This window comes from Chiloscyllium plagiosum, unplaced genomic scaffold (assembly GCF_037043375.1).
Source record: "Chiloscyllium plagiosum isolate Xiang-an unplaced genomic scaffold, Cpla_swu_hap1 HiC_scaffold_11, whole genome shotgun sequence".
Lineage (NCBI taxonomy): Eukaryota > Metazoa > Chordata > Chondrichthyes > Orectolobiformes > Hemiscylliidae > Chiloscyllium > Chiloscyllium plagiosum.
Window position 1 is genome coordinate 19,694,471 of NW_028270149.1, and position 16,512 is coordinate 19,710,982.

The 16,512-nt window shown below is 39.4% G+C and overlaps 1 protein-coding gene across 1 annotated transcript in view; it reads right to left on the reverse strand.

Moving 5' to 3' along the window:
- The window catches only part of rxfp2l (relaxin family peptide receptor 2, like), a 114,336-nt gene extending 102,201 nt beyond the window's left edge, over positions 1 to 12,135 (reverse strand). The window contains exon 1 of the mRNA XM_043705268.2: positions 12,062 to 12,135. Coding sequence (XP_043561203.1) covers positions 12,062 to 12,107 — 46 coding nt within the window. The 5' untranslated portion in view covers positions 12,108 to 12,135. The remainder of the gene's footprint in view (positions 1 to 12,061) is intronic.
- Between the last annotated feature and the right edge of the window lie 4,377 nt (positions 12,136 to 16,512).

The window sequence follows — 16,512 nt, forward strand, 5'->3', positions numbered from 1 at the left end:
AAGTTTTAAATCTGTCCACAAAGGAATGCTCAATATCAGGAATCCAACAAAACTTTATATCATTGAGGTAATCAATTATATGCAAATGGATGTGGAATCTCTAGCTTAAGGTTGCATAGTTTCAGGAGAAAATATACTGGGAAAAAATATCATGGATCCTACTGCAATGAAAATTGTTAATTGTTACATTTAAATCTGAGACTTGAGATGCAGTAAATAGGGATTTAAATGCTTTGTCTAAATATTCTAGCTTTGAATATATACAATGGAAACACATTAGCTGTCTGTCAAAGTTGTGTTTAAGGTGATTGTTCCTTATGTGTAAAAGTATATGTTAGTCGTTTTGAAAAAAAAAACCTTTGTTAACTTAAACCAGCTGTCTTGTAACAACTTAAATACTGTGTTGTTTAGGAATAAATGCCTCCCTCTTAAATCTTTGAGTTTAATGACAGTAGAAAACTATTAAGGATATCCATGAATTATTCTAATTATATTTTTGTGTGAGTCCATATGCCTCAAAAGTTAACAGAAATGTAGAAGGTTTTGTTACTTGAAAATGTAGTCACTTAAAGCAAAATAGTGCCAAGAAATCACAAACTTGCCCTAATGAAAATTTTAAGATGAGTCTCAAAGAATAAATTATTCTTTCTCTTTAAGATGTAATGAAGTTTAAGGTGGTGGATGAGATGTTAATGCTCCACAGGCATGCAATTACAAAGTACTCTAACTTGACTTGAGGAACAGAGAATCTCTCACTTTCCTACTCAATCAATTTAGCCTTTGAATCTCATTCACCAGTAGCCATACTCCATCAAAATCACTAGAGATAGTTGTCACCTGAACAGCGCTCTTTAGAAGTTCTTTAATTGGATTCTTGGCAGTCTTGGTGGCATAGATTCCAGACATTTCTTTATCTTACACCTTTAATAAAGCTTGTTAAAAGGCCTGATTAACTTGAGCAAAACTAAAACAGCAATAGTAATATTGTCCAATTCCTGAACCTTACTCTACTTCTGCATTCAGGTTTCTGAACTGTTTACCTGTATTACACACATACACAGCTCACTGAACATATGCCTCCTGTGTTCTCATTTCTATCACAGATTTCCTTTATTCTTCAGCTCCCTTGTCTGTGTCTGACCACGAATTTGTTATGCCTGTTGGTGTCATTCCTCTTGGTATAACTTTCAGGTTAAGAATTACGAGGTGACATGGTTTAGTATATCTTATTATGCAAGAAAATTACCATTGTTGCCAGGAATATCAATGAAAGCTCATAAAAGCCCCTTTGAAACTATTTTAAAAACAATTATAGATTCCTCAATCATTTTAAAGAAATTACAAATTGTCCTAACTTCACTATTTCTGGGCCCAAGTTTGTAAGTTTTTAAAGGAGTCTGGGAAAAGCTGTTGTTGAAGCTGAAATGCAAAAACTGGGTTAAGGGTGTGGCTTGTCCAGGAGTAGATTTTGCTCTACAAGTGTTAAGCAAAGGTATTTAGGGATATGGGTCAAAGGCAAATATATGGAGTTAGACTACAGATCGACCAGTATCTCATTCATGATGGAACAGGCTTGAGGGGATGAATGGCCTCTTCCTGTTCCTATGTTTCTATCATTCAGCCTAGCAAACCTATGCCCAATCTTTCAAGCAACATTCCAGTTAAAAGAAAGATTTGCATTTACATCGTGTTTCTGCATGATCAAAGATATTTCTAAAGTATATTACGGCACTTTTAGATTAGAGTCCCTACACTGCAGAAACAGGCCCTTCAGCCCAACAACTCTCCAAAGAGTTACCCAACCAGACCCATTTCCCTCTGACTAACGTACCTAGCACTGTGAGCAATTTAGCACAGCCAATTCACCTGACCTGCACATTTTTGGACTGTGGGAGGAAACCCACACAGGGAGAACATGCAGACTCCACACAGACAGTTGCCTGCGACTGGAATTGAAACTGGGACCCCATTGCTGTGAGGCAGTAGTGCTAACCACTGAGCCACTGTGCTGCCATCTTTCATATTGTAGTCACTATTGTAATTAAAACACCAGGAAATTTTCACAAACAGCAATATGATATTGACAAAATGATTTTGTTTTTGCAATGTCGATTGAGGGGCACCCAACACTATTTTTGAAATAGTGCCATAATGTCTCCTACAACCACTTGTGCAGACAGCCAGGACCTCATTCAAAAGACAGGACCTCTAACAGTGCAGTGCTTCCTCACTGTTATACTGAAGCATCAGTGTTAAGCTCTCACTTTGAAACCTGGAGTGAACTAAGAACTCTACAACTCAGAGATGAAAGTGCTGTCAACTGAGCACCAGGTGACACACCAACTAGTCCCACTCCACCTCTGCTTTTCAATCTTATATCCTTAACATAATTCCATTTTGTAGGCTATCATTATTTAAGCCTCATCAATCCCCAATCACCAGGCATTCCAAAACTTTACCGACACATCAGGTAAAAATTTTAAATCTGTGCCCTCGGGTTATCAATCCATCAGCTATTGGGAACAATTTTCTTCATTTACTCTGTCTAAATCTTTCATTATTTTAAACACCTATATTTTAAGTCTCCTTTTAGCCCTCCCCAATTTAATGAGAACAGTTTCTCTAAGCTATTCATGCAACTGTAATCTTGCATCTCTGGAACCATTCTAGTGAATCTGTACCCTTTCCAAAGCACTCACATCATTCTTAAAGCCTATCCAAAATTCATCACACTACTGGAGCCGAAGAAGTGATTTATATAGGTCTAGAGAAACTTCTTGGCTTTAGTACTCCCTGTATCTACTCAGAAAGTTCAGGATCCTAAATGCTTTATTAAATGCTGTGTTAACCTGTCATGTCAACTTGTCAACCTTCACCTCCTTTAAAATTACATCAGTGGTTGGCTCTGAAGCAATTCCAAAATCCTGGAACTCTCTCCAGAACATCATTGCTGCCATAACTGTACTATATGGACTGCAATGGTTCAAGGAGGCAACTTACTGCCACCTTCCCAAGGCCAATGAGGGATGGGCAATAAATGCTGGCCCAACCAGCGAAGCCCACACCCACTGAATGAATAAAAGAAATAGAAGGTTGATAAACAAAATGGACATTAAATTCATCTGAATTCCTCAAAAAGATCTATGCATTTTTACATTAACAAAAGGCAAGGAAATTGTAGACATGTCAAGCTCACCTCTGTTTTGAATGGGGGCTATATAAAATTGATAGCAAAATTGATACTATTGTCACAACCACATACTGGGAGTTTCCTCAGAGATGTCTCTGAACAAAGAGTCTGTATGAGTCCTTTGGAGCCCTGTTTATTGCTTTCAAGTATTAGAGTTTAAAAATAATCAGCAACATAATTTTATGCTTTAAACATGATAAAGGTTACTTTATTCTAAAACTGTTGATGAAAGATAATAAAGTCAGAAAATTATTAGCTCAAATAAGAAACGACTGTTTAAAGTAATAAGAATTAAAGTTGCACATGAAAATGGAATTGAGATTAGTCTCTAATATTGTTGCAAGCCCATCTTGCTGGAAGATTCTGTTTTCAAAATGAAGAGGGTGAAAGTTGAATCAACTGCATTGGCTTCTGGTGTTGAATAGTTGGAGATCAATTTTCCAGTTGGACTGAGTAAAACAGGTAATGGATGTGATTGAAGCTCCTTTGTTTTGCTTTAATGCACTGCAGGTTGTCACTCTCGCAGCCTGATTCATCACAGCAGTCGTATATACCTTCCTCTGTCTCCTGTTGAGAAGCAGTCAATGTTTCAAGATGTCTCCCATATGGTGTTCAAATTATTCTTCTCAAAATGTGATCCCGCTATTCAAGAGGGATGAGGGACAGAAAGCAGAAAACTACAAGCCAATTAACCTAACATCTGTTATCAAGAAAATGCTGTAATCTACTGTTAAGACGGATATAGCTGGGCACTTAGAAACTTTTGATGCAATAATTTAGAGGTGCCGGTGCTGGACTGGGGTGTACAAAGTTAAAAATTATACAACACCAGGTTATAGTCCAATAGGTTTATTTGGAAGCACTAGCTTTCGGAGCACTGCTCCTTCATCAGGCAGAGTCAACATGGTTTTGTAAAAGGAAAATGACATTTGACTAAACCTATTGGAGAAGAAGAGGGCAATGTGGATAAAGTCGAACTGTGGATGTGCTGCAATTCAGTTTCCATGGGGATTTCATTCAGTATGATATCAAAGAATACTAAAATAAGAGCTCATGGTGTCAGGATAATATGTCAGTAGGGACAACAGATTGATAAGTTTACAGGAATGCAGAGAAATAGCATAAATGGCCATTTTTGGGTTAGCAAGGTATTATGAGTGGAGTGCTAAAGGGATCAGTGTTGGGATCTCAATTATTTATAATGGCTAGGATGAATGGATCAAATAAATGGTAGCTAAACTTTCTGATAATGCAAAGTTAGGTAGCAAAACAAGTTACAAAGAAGTCATAAGCAGCCTGCAAGAGGTTACAGATGGATTAGGTAAGTGGGCAGAAATTTGACAGATGGAGTACTGTGTTCAAATTTCTACAGCATAGTCTCCTTATTTAATAAAGAACATAAAAGTTTCAGAAACAGTTCCGAGAAAGTATACTTGACTGATATCTGGCATGGAGGGATTATCTAATGAGGAAAACTTGACAGACACAGTCTGTACCTGCTGGCAGTTAGAAAAGTGCATAATGATCTTATTGAGACCTGCACAATCCTGATAAAATTTGACAGAATGGCTGATGGAAGAATGTGTTCCCTCATGGGAGAGACTAGAATGAGAGAACACAGATATGAAAACAAGGAATCTTCCAATTAAGGTAGCTAAGGAGATTATTTTTCCTCTCTCTCTGAGAGTCATGAGTCTTTGGAACTCTCTCTCCCTGAAAGCAATAGAGACATTGAATATCCTGAAGGCTGAGGTAGAAAGATTTTTGACTAACAAGGAAGTCAAAGATTATCAGGAGTAGGCAAAAATGTGGAATGTGCCACAATCAGATCAGCATGATTTTATTGAATAGTGGTGCAAGCTGTAGAGGTCGAATGACCTATTTCTGTTCTTCATTTATTCGTTAACATAGCTAAAAATTGTCATTTTCATTAATCATAAAACCACAAGCAATGCTAACTTAAGCTGGAATTCCTTGTGATGTCTCTCTTCTCTCCTACACTACAGGGATTTTTGAGAGTTTTCACTTTTCAGTGGACAGCTCTGAAATCCTTGAAATAATTAACACCTTCCACGACTGCCTCTTAAGACAACACAATCTGATTGTTTCCTCTTGTTTCCAACTGAATCGACAAAAGAAATCATTTCGATCCTTGGGGACACTTTGTAAGGCTCATTATGTGTATTTTAAAAACATTTTTTTTTCCAAAATATATAATGTTATTATTACATGTTGGTGACTTTTTTTGTAAAATCTGAGTTTCTTCCCATAATACACAAAACATATAAACTCAGATGTATTATTTTATTTGAAACTTTTAAATTATTTTGAAACATTATGCAAGCTGGAAACAAGTATCGCTGCAACTATCAATTAGGCAGTTAAACATCAAGTCATTAGTTTATTGTTGCACTACATGGTTAGTATAGCTTGCAAATATATTCCATTAGCTGGTACTCCAAATCCACAAGATTACTTCAGAAGTGCCCGACATCCATCAGACGGTGTGTAGCAGCATGCATCTTTGGACCCACTTTGATTCCAATCTGCATGCTGCTATATACGTCTGAAAAATTGGAAATCAGCTTTCACATTTACGTTGACATCTTCTAAGTTACAATCTTCAATTGTATGACCATCATTTTCTATCTGATTGTAAGGTATTATGCTAATAATAAACTATAACTTCATTCAACATAACCTTTGCAAGACCAAAATCATCTATTCAGTCAAAGAGCACACTACCTCCCAAGTGCATTCCTTTCCTTGCTGTATAAATAAGTTGAATTCAAAGTGCACAATGTTTATGCCCAGTTAGACCTTAAATTGAATGTGAAAACTTTATTCATCATCAAGACCTTCATCACTTCATTCTCTGCAAATCTGCTTTCCTTCACCTTAACTCATCCCCTTGCAAACTCATGATATAAACTTACATAAATGCCAATTTAATGTTTTCCAACATTCTTATCACTGGCTTCCTGAGATCACAAGAATTCAACTCATCCAAAGCTAAATGTTTTACATTATAGCCTGACCTAAACCCTCTTTACATATCATTCGACCACCAACAACCTTCATTGACTCCTTTTCCACAAACCTGATTTTCATTTATACATCAATCTTTGCCCTTATTTCACCCTAACCACCCTTGCCATACTCTTCCAATCTCTTTTCCTAGTTCATGTTCCTCACTTTTTCTTCCCCAGACTACGGGACATCTTTCCCTCCTAACTGATATCATCTGATGATATTACCTTCAATTATCTCAATCGTGGGCTTGTTACTTTCATCCATCCCATCTTTCAGTTTTGCCAACGATCTCCCAACAATCAAAAATTTCACAGAATCATAAAATTTTACAGTACAGAAGGACATTTTACAGTACAGAAGGAGGCCATTTGATCCATCATGTCCGTACTAGTTATTGAAAGAGCTACCCAGCGAGTCCCACTCTCTAGCCCTATCTCCAAAGCCTTCTAACTTCATCACTTTTAAATATATATCTAGCTTTTTTTTGAAAGCTCCTATACAATCCACCTCCACCACTCTCCCAGGCAGGGCATTTCACATCCTAACAACTCTCTGAGTAATGGACTTTCTCCCATCTCACACCTAGCTATATTTCTTACAGTCTTGAAATTGTGACCCCTAGTTACTGGCATACCAATTAGTAGAAACAGGATGTCCTTCCTTACCCTATCAAAATCGTTTATAAGTTTGAGCACCTCAACAAGGTCACGTCTTAATCTTCTCTGCTCCAAGGAGAATAAGCCCAATTTCTCTAACCTTTCCTTGTATCTTAAATCTCTCATTCCTGATATAATTCTAATAAATCTCCTTTGCACTTTTCCCACATTTTCCCTTCTGAAATACGGTGCCCAAAACTGAACACAATACTCCAAATATGGTCTGACCAATGATTTGTAGAGGTGTAGCATCACTTCCTCGGTTTTATACTGTATGTCTCCATTTATAAATCTAAAGGTTCCTAAACAGTCTTTACAACTGTTTCAAGTTGCCTGGCCACCTTCAGAGAATTATGCACATGAACCCTTAGATCCCTCTGCTCCTGGATGATCCTTAATGTTGTACCATTGAGCCTGTATTGTGACTCTGTGTTTCTTCCACCAAAATGTTTTACCATTGAGCCTCTATTGTCTGTCTGTGTTTCTTCCATCTTAAGCTTCTCTGCATTGAAATGTATCTGCCACATGTCTGTCCATTTGGCCAATTTCCTCAAAGCCTTCCCTTTACTTCATCTCTTTAATTCTCTCTCACCACTGTTCAGTGATTTTATCCTTGCATGCTTTTCTGTGGCCCATACAAATATGTTTTTGCTATATTATAGTTGCTATGCAAACATATGTCAGTTTTGTTGTTAACATGTTAAACTGCATTAATGGAGTCATGTGATACTTCATGCAAATGATTATTTTGATTAGAATCTTAATTAAACTCCCAAAACCTCATTGGTTATATATTACAGATACCACTTTGTGAATTATTACTGATGTTATTATTTAGAAAAAAACTATTCAATTCATTATTGCAAAACCTATAGAATTTAATGTGTCTCCTGTCTTTTATATACTATAACTGTACAGAATACATTATTAAGCTATCCAGATACAATGAAGAAGGTAACAGCAATGGAAGAGGACGTCTGCTCATTTAAGCTAAATGTACAGATTTTCACTGAAACAAAGCATTTTCTTTATCTGAGTTCCAATAGATAATTTTCCTCCCATTCATTCACATGCTATAACATTCAGTTATAGATTCAAAGAGTTACACCACATGAAAACAAGCCTTTCAGTCCAACTAGTTGACACCAATTTGAATCAAAAAATGAATTTCATTCACTCTCCCTGTAAAAATCTCAAAACAGCAAAACTGTTTGGAATCACTCATCATATATGAATGAGAACATATGTATTAATTGAATAAGAACATATGAACTAGGAGTTGGAAAAGGGCATTTAGCTTTTTGAACTTGTTCTGTTATTCAATGAGATAATGGTTGAACTTCTACAGCAATTCCACTTCATTACATTATCCTCATATTTTCTGGTTTACTTAGTACTCAAGAAACTATGAGTTTCTCTTCTCTTTACTTAGCAACTGAACATCCATAGCTTTGTGTGATACAGTATGCCAAAGATTCATTATCCCAAGAGTGAAAATGTCTCCACATCTCTGTCATAAATAGTTGACTGATTACCCTACAGACAGCCTCTCAGTATCTGCCCTGTCAAACTTTCTAGGAAATATTTATATGTGATCATGTCTCTTTCTTCCAAACTCCAGGGAATACAGAATCATTCTGTTCAAATTCTTTTCATTTGGACAGCCTTCTAACCTAAGAATCAATCATGCAGTATTTTTCTAGGCAACCTCCCTCCTGAGGTAAAGGAACTGAAATTGTAAACAGTTCTCCAGGTGTGACCTCTCCTAAATTCCGTATACTTCAATTCACTTGGAATCAAGGCTAATGCAGATTTTGCCTTGCTGTAACTGCTTGCTAAATTTAATTTTTAACAAGACATCCAAATCCTTCCACATGAAACAAGCTTTTTTATTCAATGTATGAAATATGAAGGATCAAAACAATTTTGTTTCGCTCCCATTATGTAAAATTGAAATGGACTTCAACACTTCCCTTTATCTGTGACACAAAATTTCAATGAATCTCCTCTTCCCCCATCTACTCTCAATGGGTGAAATCCCTCAGCCAACTTTATTCTTCAATTCAATGTCAAGTTTTCTCTCAAATGTGCGGTACGTGATAAAACTGTGATCCCTTCAAATGGACATCAGTGTCCACTTACAGTCATAGAGATGTACAGCATGGAAACAGACCCTTCGGTCCAACCCATCCATGCCGACCAGATATCCCAACCCAATCTAGTCCCACCTGCCAGCACCTGGCCTATATCCCTCCAAGCCTTTCCTTTTCATATACCCATCCAAATGCCTCTTAAATGTTGCAATTGTCCCAGCTTCCATCACTTCCTCTGGCAGCTCATTCCATACAGGTACCACTCTCCGTGTGAAAAAGTTGCCCGGTAGGTCTCTTTTATATCTTTCCCTTTTCACCCTAAACCTATGTCCTCTAGTTCTGGACTCCCCGACCTCAGGGAAAATACGTTATCTATTTACCCTATCCATGCCCCTCATAATTTTGTAAATCTCTATAAGGTCACCCCTCAGCCTCTGACACCCCAGGGAAAACAGCCCCAGCCTTTTTCACCCTCTCCCTAAAGCTCAAATCCTCCAACCCTGGCAATCTACTTACTGAGATCATAGCAGAGACAGAGAAATTTGGATTCTGCCAACTGTTGTGGGTATCTTGCAGAGCGTTCACCCTATCAATATATGAAATAGCAGTCTTAGGATAGCCTCTGGAAGTTAAAGAAAAATGATGAACAATTTATTCAAAATTGCTGGAAAAGCTCAGCAGGTCTGGCAGCATCGGTGCAGAGAAATCAATTTTAACGTTTCGGTCCGGTGGCTCTTATACAGACCTGGAGGTTCCTTCTTACCAGTTCTGAGGAAGGGAGATCGGACCCGAAACATTAACTTTGATTTCTCTTCACAAATGCTGCCAGACCCGCTGAGCTAATCGAGCAAATCCTGTTCTTGTTACTAATTTACAGCATCCGCAGTTGTTTTTTCTGTCTTCGTTTATTCAATATTACTCATTTTAACGTATTGAAGTTTTGAGAGGGGGCCATAGAATGTTAGTGTCATCCATCAGAGAGGTAAAACTCTTATAATAGCAATACTCAAAGCAAAAAAGAACAACATTTTCAAGAGTTAGATTCTTTGGCAGCTCTGAGCAGGATACAGCTGATTTTTTTCCTGAACAAAAATCAACATGTCCCAAAGTTAAAAGGAGCTGCATTAGCCAAAGGACAAAATCTGGTCTTGTCCATTGCGATCATTGAGATTTATGTGAACATTTGAAAGCCGATTGACAGTCCAGCAACTCCCATTTTGTCAATGCTGCTTCCATTACAGAGGTTAAGAGCTCTTGAAAATATATCAAAAAAAGGACAGCACTTAAACTGACACGGCTCTTAGCAATACTGAACGGTACCAGAGTGGACCCCTGAAGACAGTTTGGCCATTTGTTGTGGTGCCCTTGCATAGCCTAGAACTGAAAGCAATTACCGGTGCGGTCTATCGGTAGCTCACCTCATACCTGTAGAGTTCTATGCAGAGTGCTAAACATATGTATGTATGAAAAGGGAAAGACTGTATGTGTACGTTGCGTTTTGGGTGAGGGGTGGGAGGTGGAAGAACCGCTTTCTCTTCCACACATTTGAGGTGAAACCTTTCCAAGATGGTATTTCTTGACAAAAGCCAGGAAGATCCTAAAAGCATTCCAAGTTTAACGCAAAACTTCCCCAACCTCTTACGTTCGAAAACTCCCCCGTTTTATTTCTGGAGCGAGAGTCTGGATTGAATGAAATATTTTCCACTTTCAAGAATATTTGCCTGATCCAATTTGGGGTGATAGATACAAAAAGGTTCGCATTTTCTGATTCCATGATTTGTTAGTTTTTAAAGCTCGTCCCCACAATAAATCGTTACAATAACGTTCTGTTAATTGAGCTTCGGTGAAGATTTACTCTCAGGATTGAACGCTGTGCAGGCACTACCTCACTGTTGTCTTCAGTTAGACACGCACCAAAGACCAGTCTGTCACTTGAAATCTCTGACCCGATTGCGCGGGTGTAAGGCTTCTGTTTTCAACCTGGGGGGGGGGGGGGGGAAGAAACTTTGAAGACCCACGATCGCCCTCAAGAAGGATTTTTTTTTAAGGCAGGGTCCCATTCACCTCGGTGGCTCATGTGAAGAATCCTGGACCACATTAATGTAATGTAAGAGGACTCTGTACTTTGCGGCTCTGCCTGAGGGTTCACTCAGTGGAGCCCTGATCTCCCACAGTCCAAAGGTATGCAGGTTAGCGGGATTGGCCGTGCTAAATTGCCCACAGTGTGCAAGGATGTGCAGGCGAGGTGGGTTAACGATGGGAAAAGCAGGGTTACAGGGATAGGAGTGGGGGGGGGGGGGAGGGTAGGTCTGGGTGGGATTTTATTTGGAGGGTCAGTGTCTCGATGGGTCGAATGGCCTGCTTCTACACTGTAGGGATTCTATGATTCTATGATTTATGAGCTCCATTTTCTGCAAGCCGCTAGCCAGCAAGTCTTAATTGAGTGAGATGCCCTGGGAGCGAGGAAACCGCTCATACACCAATTGACTTACACCTTTCCCCTTGTTCAATGCGCTGCAGAATGGGAAGCTGCAGTCGGGGGGAAATATTCTGGACAGGTTCAATATTTAATTAGCAGATTTCAAAGACTAAGTCAGAGCGGGTAAAGCTGTCAGAACAGCCTGTCAGAACAGCGAATGTGAAAAAAGTGCTCATATAATTAACCATTAAAAATAAACTGTGTACTAGTTAATTAGGTGCAATTTCAGGACGTGGTCAAATCTACTAACAGTTTTAAAAGTTCCAACAAATCCTGATCTAAAGCCGGGAATAATCTATCCCAACTGAGAATTCCCCTCATGTTCCTTCCCTCTGAGCTGAGGACACATGCATTTGCAAATCTTCTTCCACATCAGCCCTGTACTGAAAAGAATCTCCAATGCCGTTACATTGGGAGGGTATTAAAATAAAGTAAAAATTGAGACAGGGATAATTTCCAAGTATAGGTTATATTGTTTAGAATGGTGCAATACGGGCAAGTAACTCGCCAGATCCCCCTTTCAACAAAAGCAGAGCCTCATCTGGAATTGCAACGGTTAACAATTGAGCGAAGTGTAAAAAAGTGCAGCCGGCAAAGGAAGGAGACTTACCCGCAATGGTGGCGAGGACAGTCAGTGGCAGGATAGCAGGTACCATGCTGAAGACTCCGATCTCCCGGGGACTGGAGCTGTCTGCCTGGGACTCTGCCTGGCTGCTGTGTGTGAGTCTGCCGGATAAGAGACTCCCTGATCTCCGCCCCTCTCCCTGTTATTGTACCGCCAACCCACTGCCAGCTTAACTCCACCTTCACACCCAGCTGCAGCCCTAACCAGCTCACAGCTCACAAAGCGCACGAGAGTGAGAGAAGGCAAGTCTCTATTGGGTTGAGGATTGCACAGTACTCCCCTATAAAAGCGTTACTGCATCTTGCTTTGCACTGCGCCGGTCGAATGCAAAGCGGCATCCATATTTTTAAAAAATAACCCCATGCAGTTAAAAATCACACAACACCAGGTAATAGTCCAACAGGTTTAATTGGATGCACTAGCTTTCGAAGCGCTGCTCTTTCATCGGTGTGCTTCCAATTAAACCTGTTGGACTATTACCTGGTGTTGTGTGATTTTTAACTTTGTACACCCCGGTCCTACACCGGCATCTCCAATTCATAACCCCATGCAACCTTTCTTAAAATGTTATCTTCCTGAAGGATCAAGAAGAAAACTCTTCTTATAAGCATATTGTAACTCAATCTCCTTCGCTGTCTAATCACCCTCACATTCTAATCTTCTTCCTCCCAAGTAAATAGGTTAACTCCAGGAAAGCTAGGCGGTTGGGGTCGGGGGGGGGGGGGGGGTGGGGTGGAGGGGGGCAGGTAGTGTAAGAGTCTCCTCTCTCAAGTACGTGTGCTGATTTGGAAAATGTAGGGTGTGATGGATTTTCAGGGGAGTATAGCACGAACAGCCAAGTTTCTGATACCAAGAATGGCTGTATCATAATGAGAGGTACTCAGGTTCGAAGTGATGGATTGTGATGGGGGACTGTCCAGTCAGAGGCACAGACAGACGTTTTTGTAGCTGAGTGAAAATCAGAATGGTGGTTGCCTCCCTGGTGCCAAGATCAAGAATACCTCAGAGAGGGTGCAGAATGTTCTCAAAGGGGAGATGGACCAGCAAGAGGTTATTATATACATTGGAACGAATGACATAGGAAGGGAAAAGGATGAGATTCTGAAGGAAGAATGGAGAAAGTTAGGCAGAAATTTAAAAAGGAAGTCCTCGAGGGTAGAAATATCTGGATTACTCCCGGTGGTATGAGCTAGTGAGGGTAGAAATATGAGGATAGAGCAGATAAATGCTGAAGAGCTGGTGCAGGGGAGAAGTGTTCACATTTTTGGATCATTGGAATCTCTTCTGGGGTAGGAGTGACCTGTACAAGAAGGACAAGTTGCACCTACGTTAGAAGGGAGCTAATACACTGGCAGAGAGATTTGCTAGAGCTACTTGGGAGGATTTAAACTAGTATGGATAAACTCGGGGCATGGTTAAGAACATAGGACTGGGATATCATAGCAATTATAGACTGGCTGCTTAATGTTCCAGGATACAAATGGCATAGGAAAGTTAGAAAGGGGGCAAGAGAGGAGGTGGAATTGTGTTTTTGATAAGGGATAGCATTTTAGCTGTATGCAGGGAGGATATTCCCAGGAATACATTCAGGGAAGTTATTTGGGTGGAACTGAGAAATAATAAAGGGATGAATGAGCACTCTGTTGGGATTGTATTGTAAACCTCCCAATAATCAGTAGGAAATTGAGAAACAAACTTATAAGGAGATCTCAGTTATCTGTAAGTAGATATGGTAGGAGATTTTAACTTTTGGAACATTGACTGGGACTGCCAGTGTTAAGGGTTTAGATGGAGAGGAATTTGTTAAGTGTGTACAAGAAAATTTTCTGATTCAGTATGTGGATGTACCTACTAGAGGAGGTGCAAAACTTGACTTACTCTTGGGAAATAAGGCAGGGCAGGTGACTGAGGTGTCAGGGGGGACACACTTTGGGGCCAGCAACCATAATTCTATTAGTTTTAAAATAATGATGGAAAAGGATAGACCGGATCTAAAAGTTGAAGTTCTAAATTGGAGGAAGGCCAATTTTGACAGTATTAGGCAAGAACTTTCAAAAGCTGATTGGGGGCAGATGTTCGCAGATAAGGGGACAGCTGGAAAATGGGAAGCCTTCAGAAATGAGATAATGAGAGTCCAGAGAAAGTACATTCCTGTTAGGGTGAAAGGAAAGGCTGGTAGGTATAGGGAAAGCTGGATGACCAGAAAAACTGAAGGTTTGATTAAGAAAAAGAAAGAAGTTTATGTCAGGTATAGACAGCGGAGATCGAGTGAATCCTTAGAAGTGTATAAAGGCAGTAGGTGTATACTTAAGAGGGAAATCAGGAGGGCAAAAAGGGGACATGAGATTGCTTTGGCAAATAGGGTTAAGAAGAATCCAAAGGGATACAATAAAACATTAAGGACAAAAGGGTAACTAAGGAAAGTATAGAGCCCTTCAAAGATCAGCAAGGCAGCCTATGTGTGGAAACGCAAGAGATAGGGGAGATAATAAATGAGTACTTGGCATCAGTATTTATTGTGGAGAAGGACATAGAAGAAATAGAATGGGGGGAAATAGATTGTGACATCTTGAAAAATGTTCATATTACAAAGAAAGATGTTCTGGATGTCTTAAAACTTTAATTTTTGATTTGATTTGATTTGACTTATTATTGTCACACGTACTAAGGTACAGTGAAAAGTTTTGTTTTGTGTGCAGTACAGGTTGATCAGACCATACAAAGTGTTGAAGGTTAACAGAACAGAACGAGGAATGCAATGTTATGTCTGCAGACAGGATGCACAAAGAACAAGGTCAACATTAAATTTGAAATTTGAGAGGTCCAATCGGAAGTTTAATAACAGTGGGGAAGAAGCTGTTCTTGAATCTGTTGGTACATGTGTTTAAGCTTTTGTATCTTTGTCCCAACAGAAGACAGTAGAAGAGATTAGAACCAGGGCGGGAGGAGTCTAAACTCCCTTACCATCCAATCATTCCCTGACCTCCCCTTTTACTTGCTCCTCTCTCATTTCTCAACAGCATAAAACCCATCACACTCTCTTCAGTTTTGCTGAAAAGTTATATCAGTCTCGAAACATTAACCCAATTTCTATCTCGACAGAGGCTGCCAGACCCACTGAGTTTATCCACTACTTTTAACTTTCTTTGATGGGAACAACTGAGCTTGAATCCTACCTCACACTTTTCAGGTCAAGTTATTGAATTTCATGCAACAAAGCTTCCAAATCTTTGCAGAAATGTTTCAGGCAGTTATTTGCTTTGTGTTTTCAGTCTATTATTGCAGTGTTATGGGAGCAGGACACTTCTCTTGCTCATTCCACCAGGTTATCTCCTCCACAAGATCATTTGAAACTCTGGGTGTCAGCGCAGCATTCACCTTGTAGAGATCAGTCAGTTCCAGTAGATAAAAAGGCAGAATGCGCAAAATGCACTTCTGTTTTAAGAATCACAAATCGCTTTAGAAAAGCAAAGGTCTCATCAGATTTCCTTCTATACCAAAAGAAACTACCATTATGTAACACAAAATGTACTGACAACTGCATATTTTAATAAACTGGTACATGGTTTGGACATCTTACCCAATTTTCTGCAATCACTTTTGCAGAATTCCTTGTAGAAAATACATAATCAGCAAAGGAGGAACTGCTGAGTATGAAGCAGGGGAGCTATTCAAGAGCCCATTACCTTGTCTGTTATAAATTGGTAGCCTGACATAGGTGGAAATTAGAGATTGACAGGAATTATATTGGTTCCCAGGTGTATCAGCTTGTAAAATGTTTAGAAGCCTTTGTGAAAATCTGTGAATTTGTATTTTATGTTGTGTATTTTGTAAGATAATAAGAAATAGGACCTGGAATAGGCTAATCTGCCCAGCATTGAATAAGATCATGGCTGCTCTGTCTTAACACCACTTATATCCGTGACCCTCCTAACCCTTGGTTCTACTGACTGGAACCTTTATATCATTGTTGGAATTTTCTTTCTGGCATGGACCAGACAAAAAACCAAAACAATCTATTTAGCTTTTTCCAATCTTTTGATAAAGGATCCTGCAAATGAGAAAACCTCAGAAACCTCAGCAAAGTGATGGGGCCTATTTTCGTAGCACTCTCTTGCTATATTCTGATGAGGTTTACATATCTCAAAGCTGTTTTGAAAAGCTACAGAGAGAGTAAGTGTACCAAAGCAGTTATGTTCATTTTTGCAACTCACTTTAGTACTTTGTGTCCTATTTAAGAGAGGCCATATTGTTTGATGTGTTATGATTCCAGTTGGTGGCAAATTTAGAAGAGTCAGATCCCAAGCAAAAGCTGACATGATAGACTTGTGGTTTTTGTTTTGTTTACCATCGAGGCCAATCAGTGGTGGAGTGCCATTGTCACTGGTTGAGTAATCCAGAGCACCAGGTAATGATCTCAGGATCCAGGTTTGAAT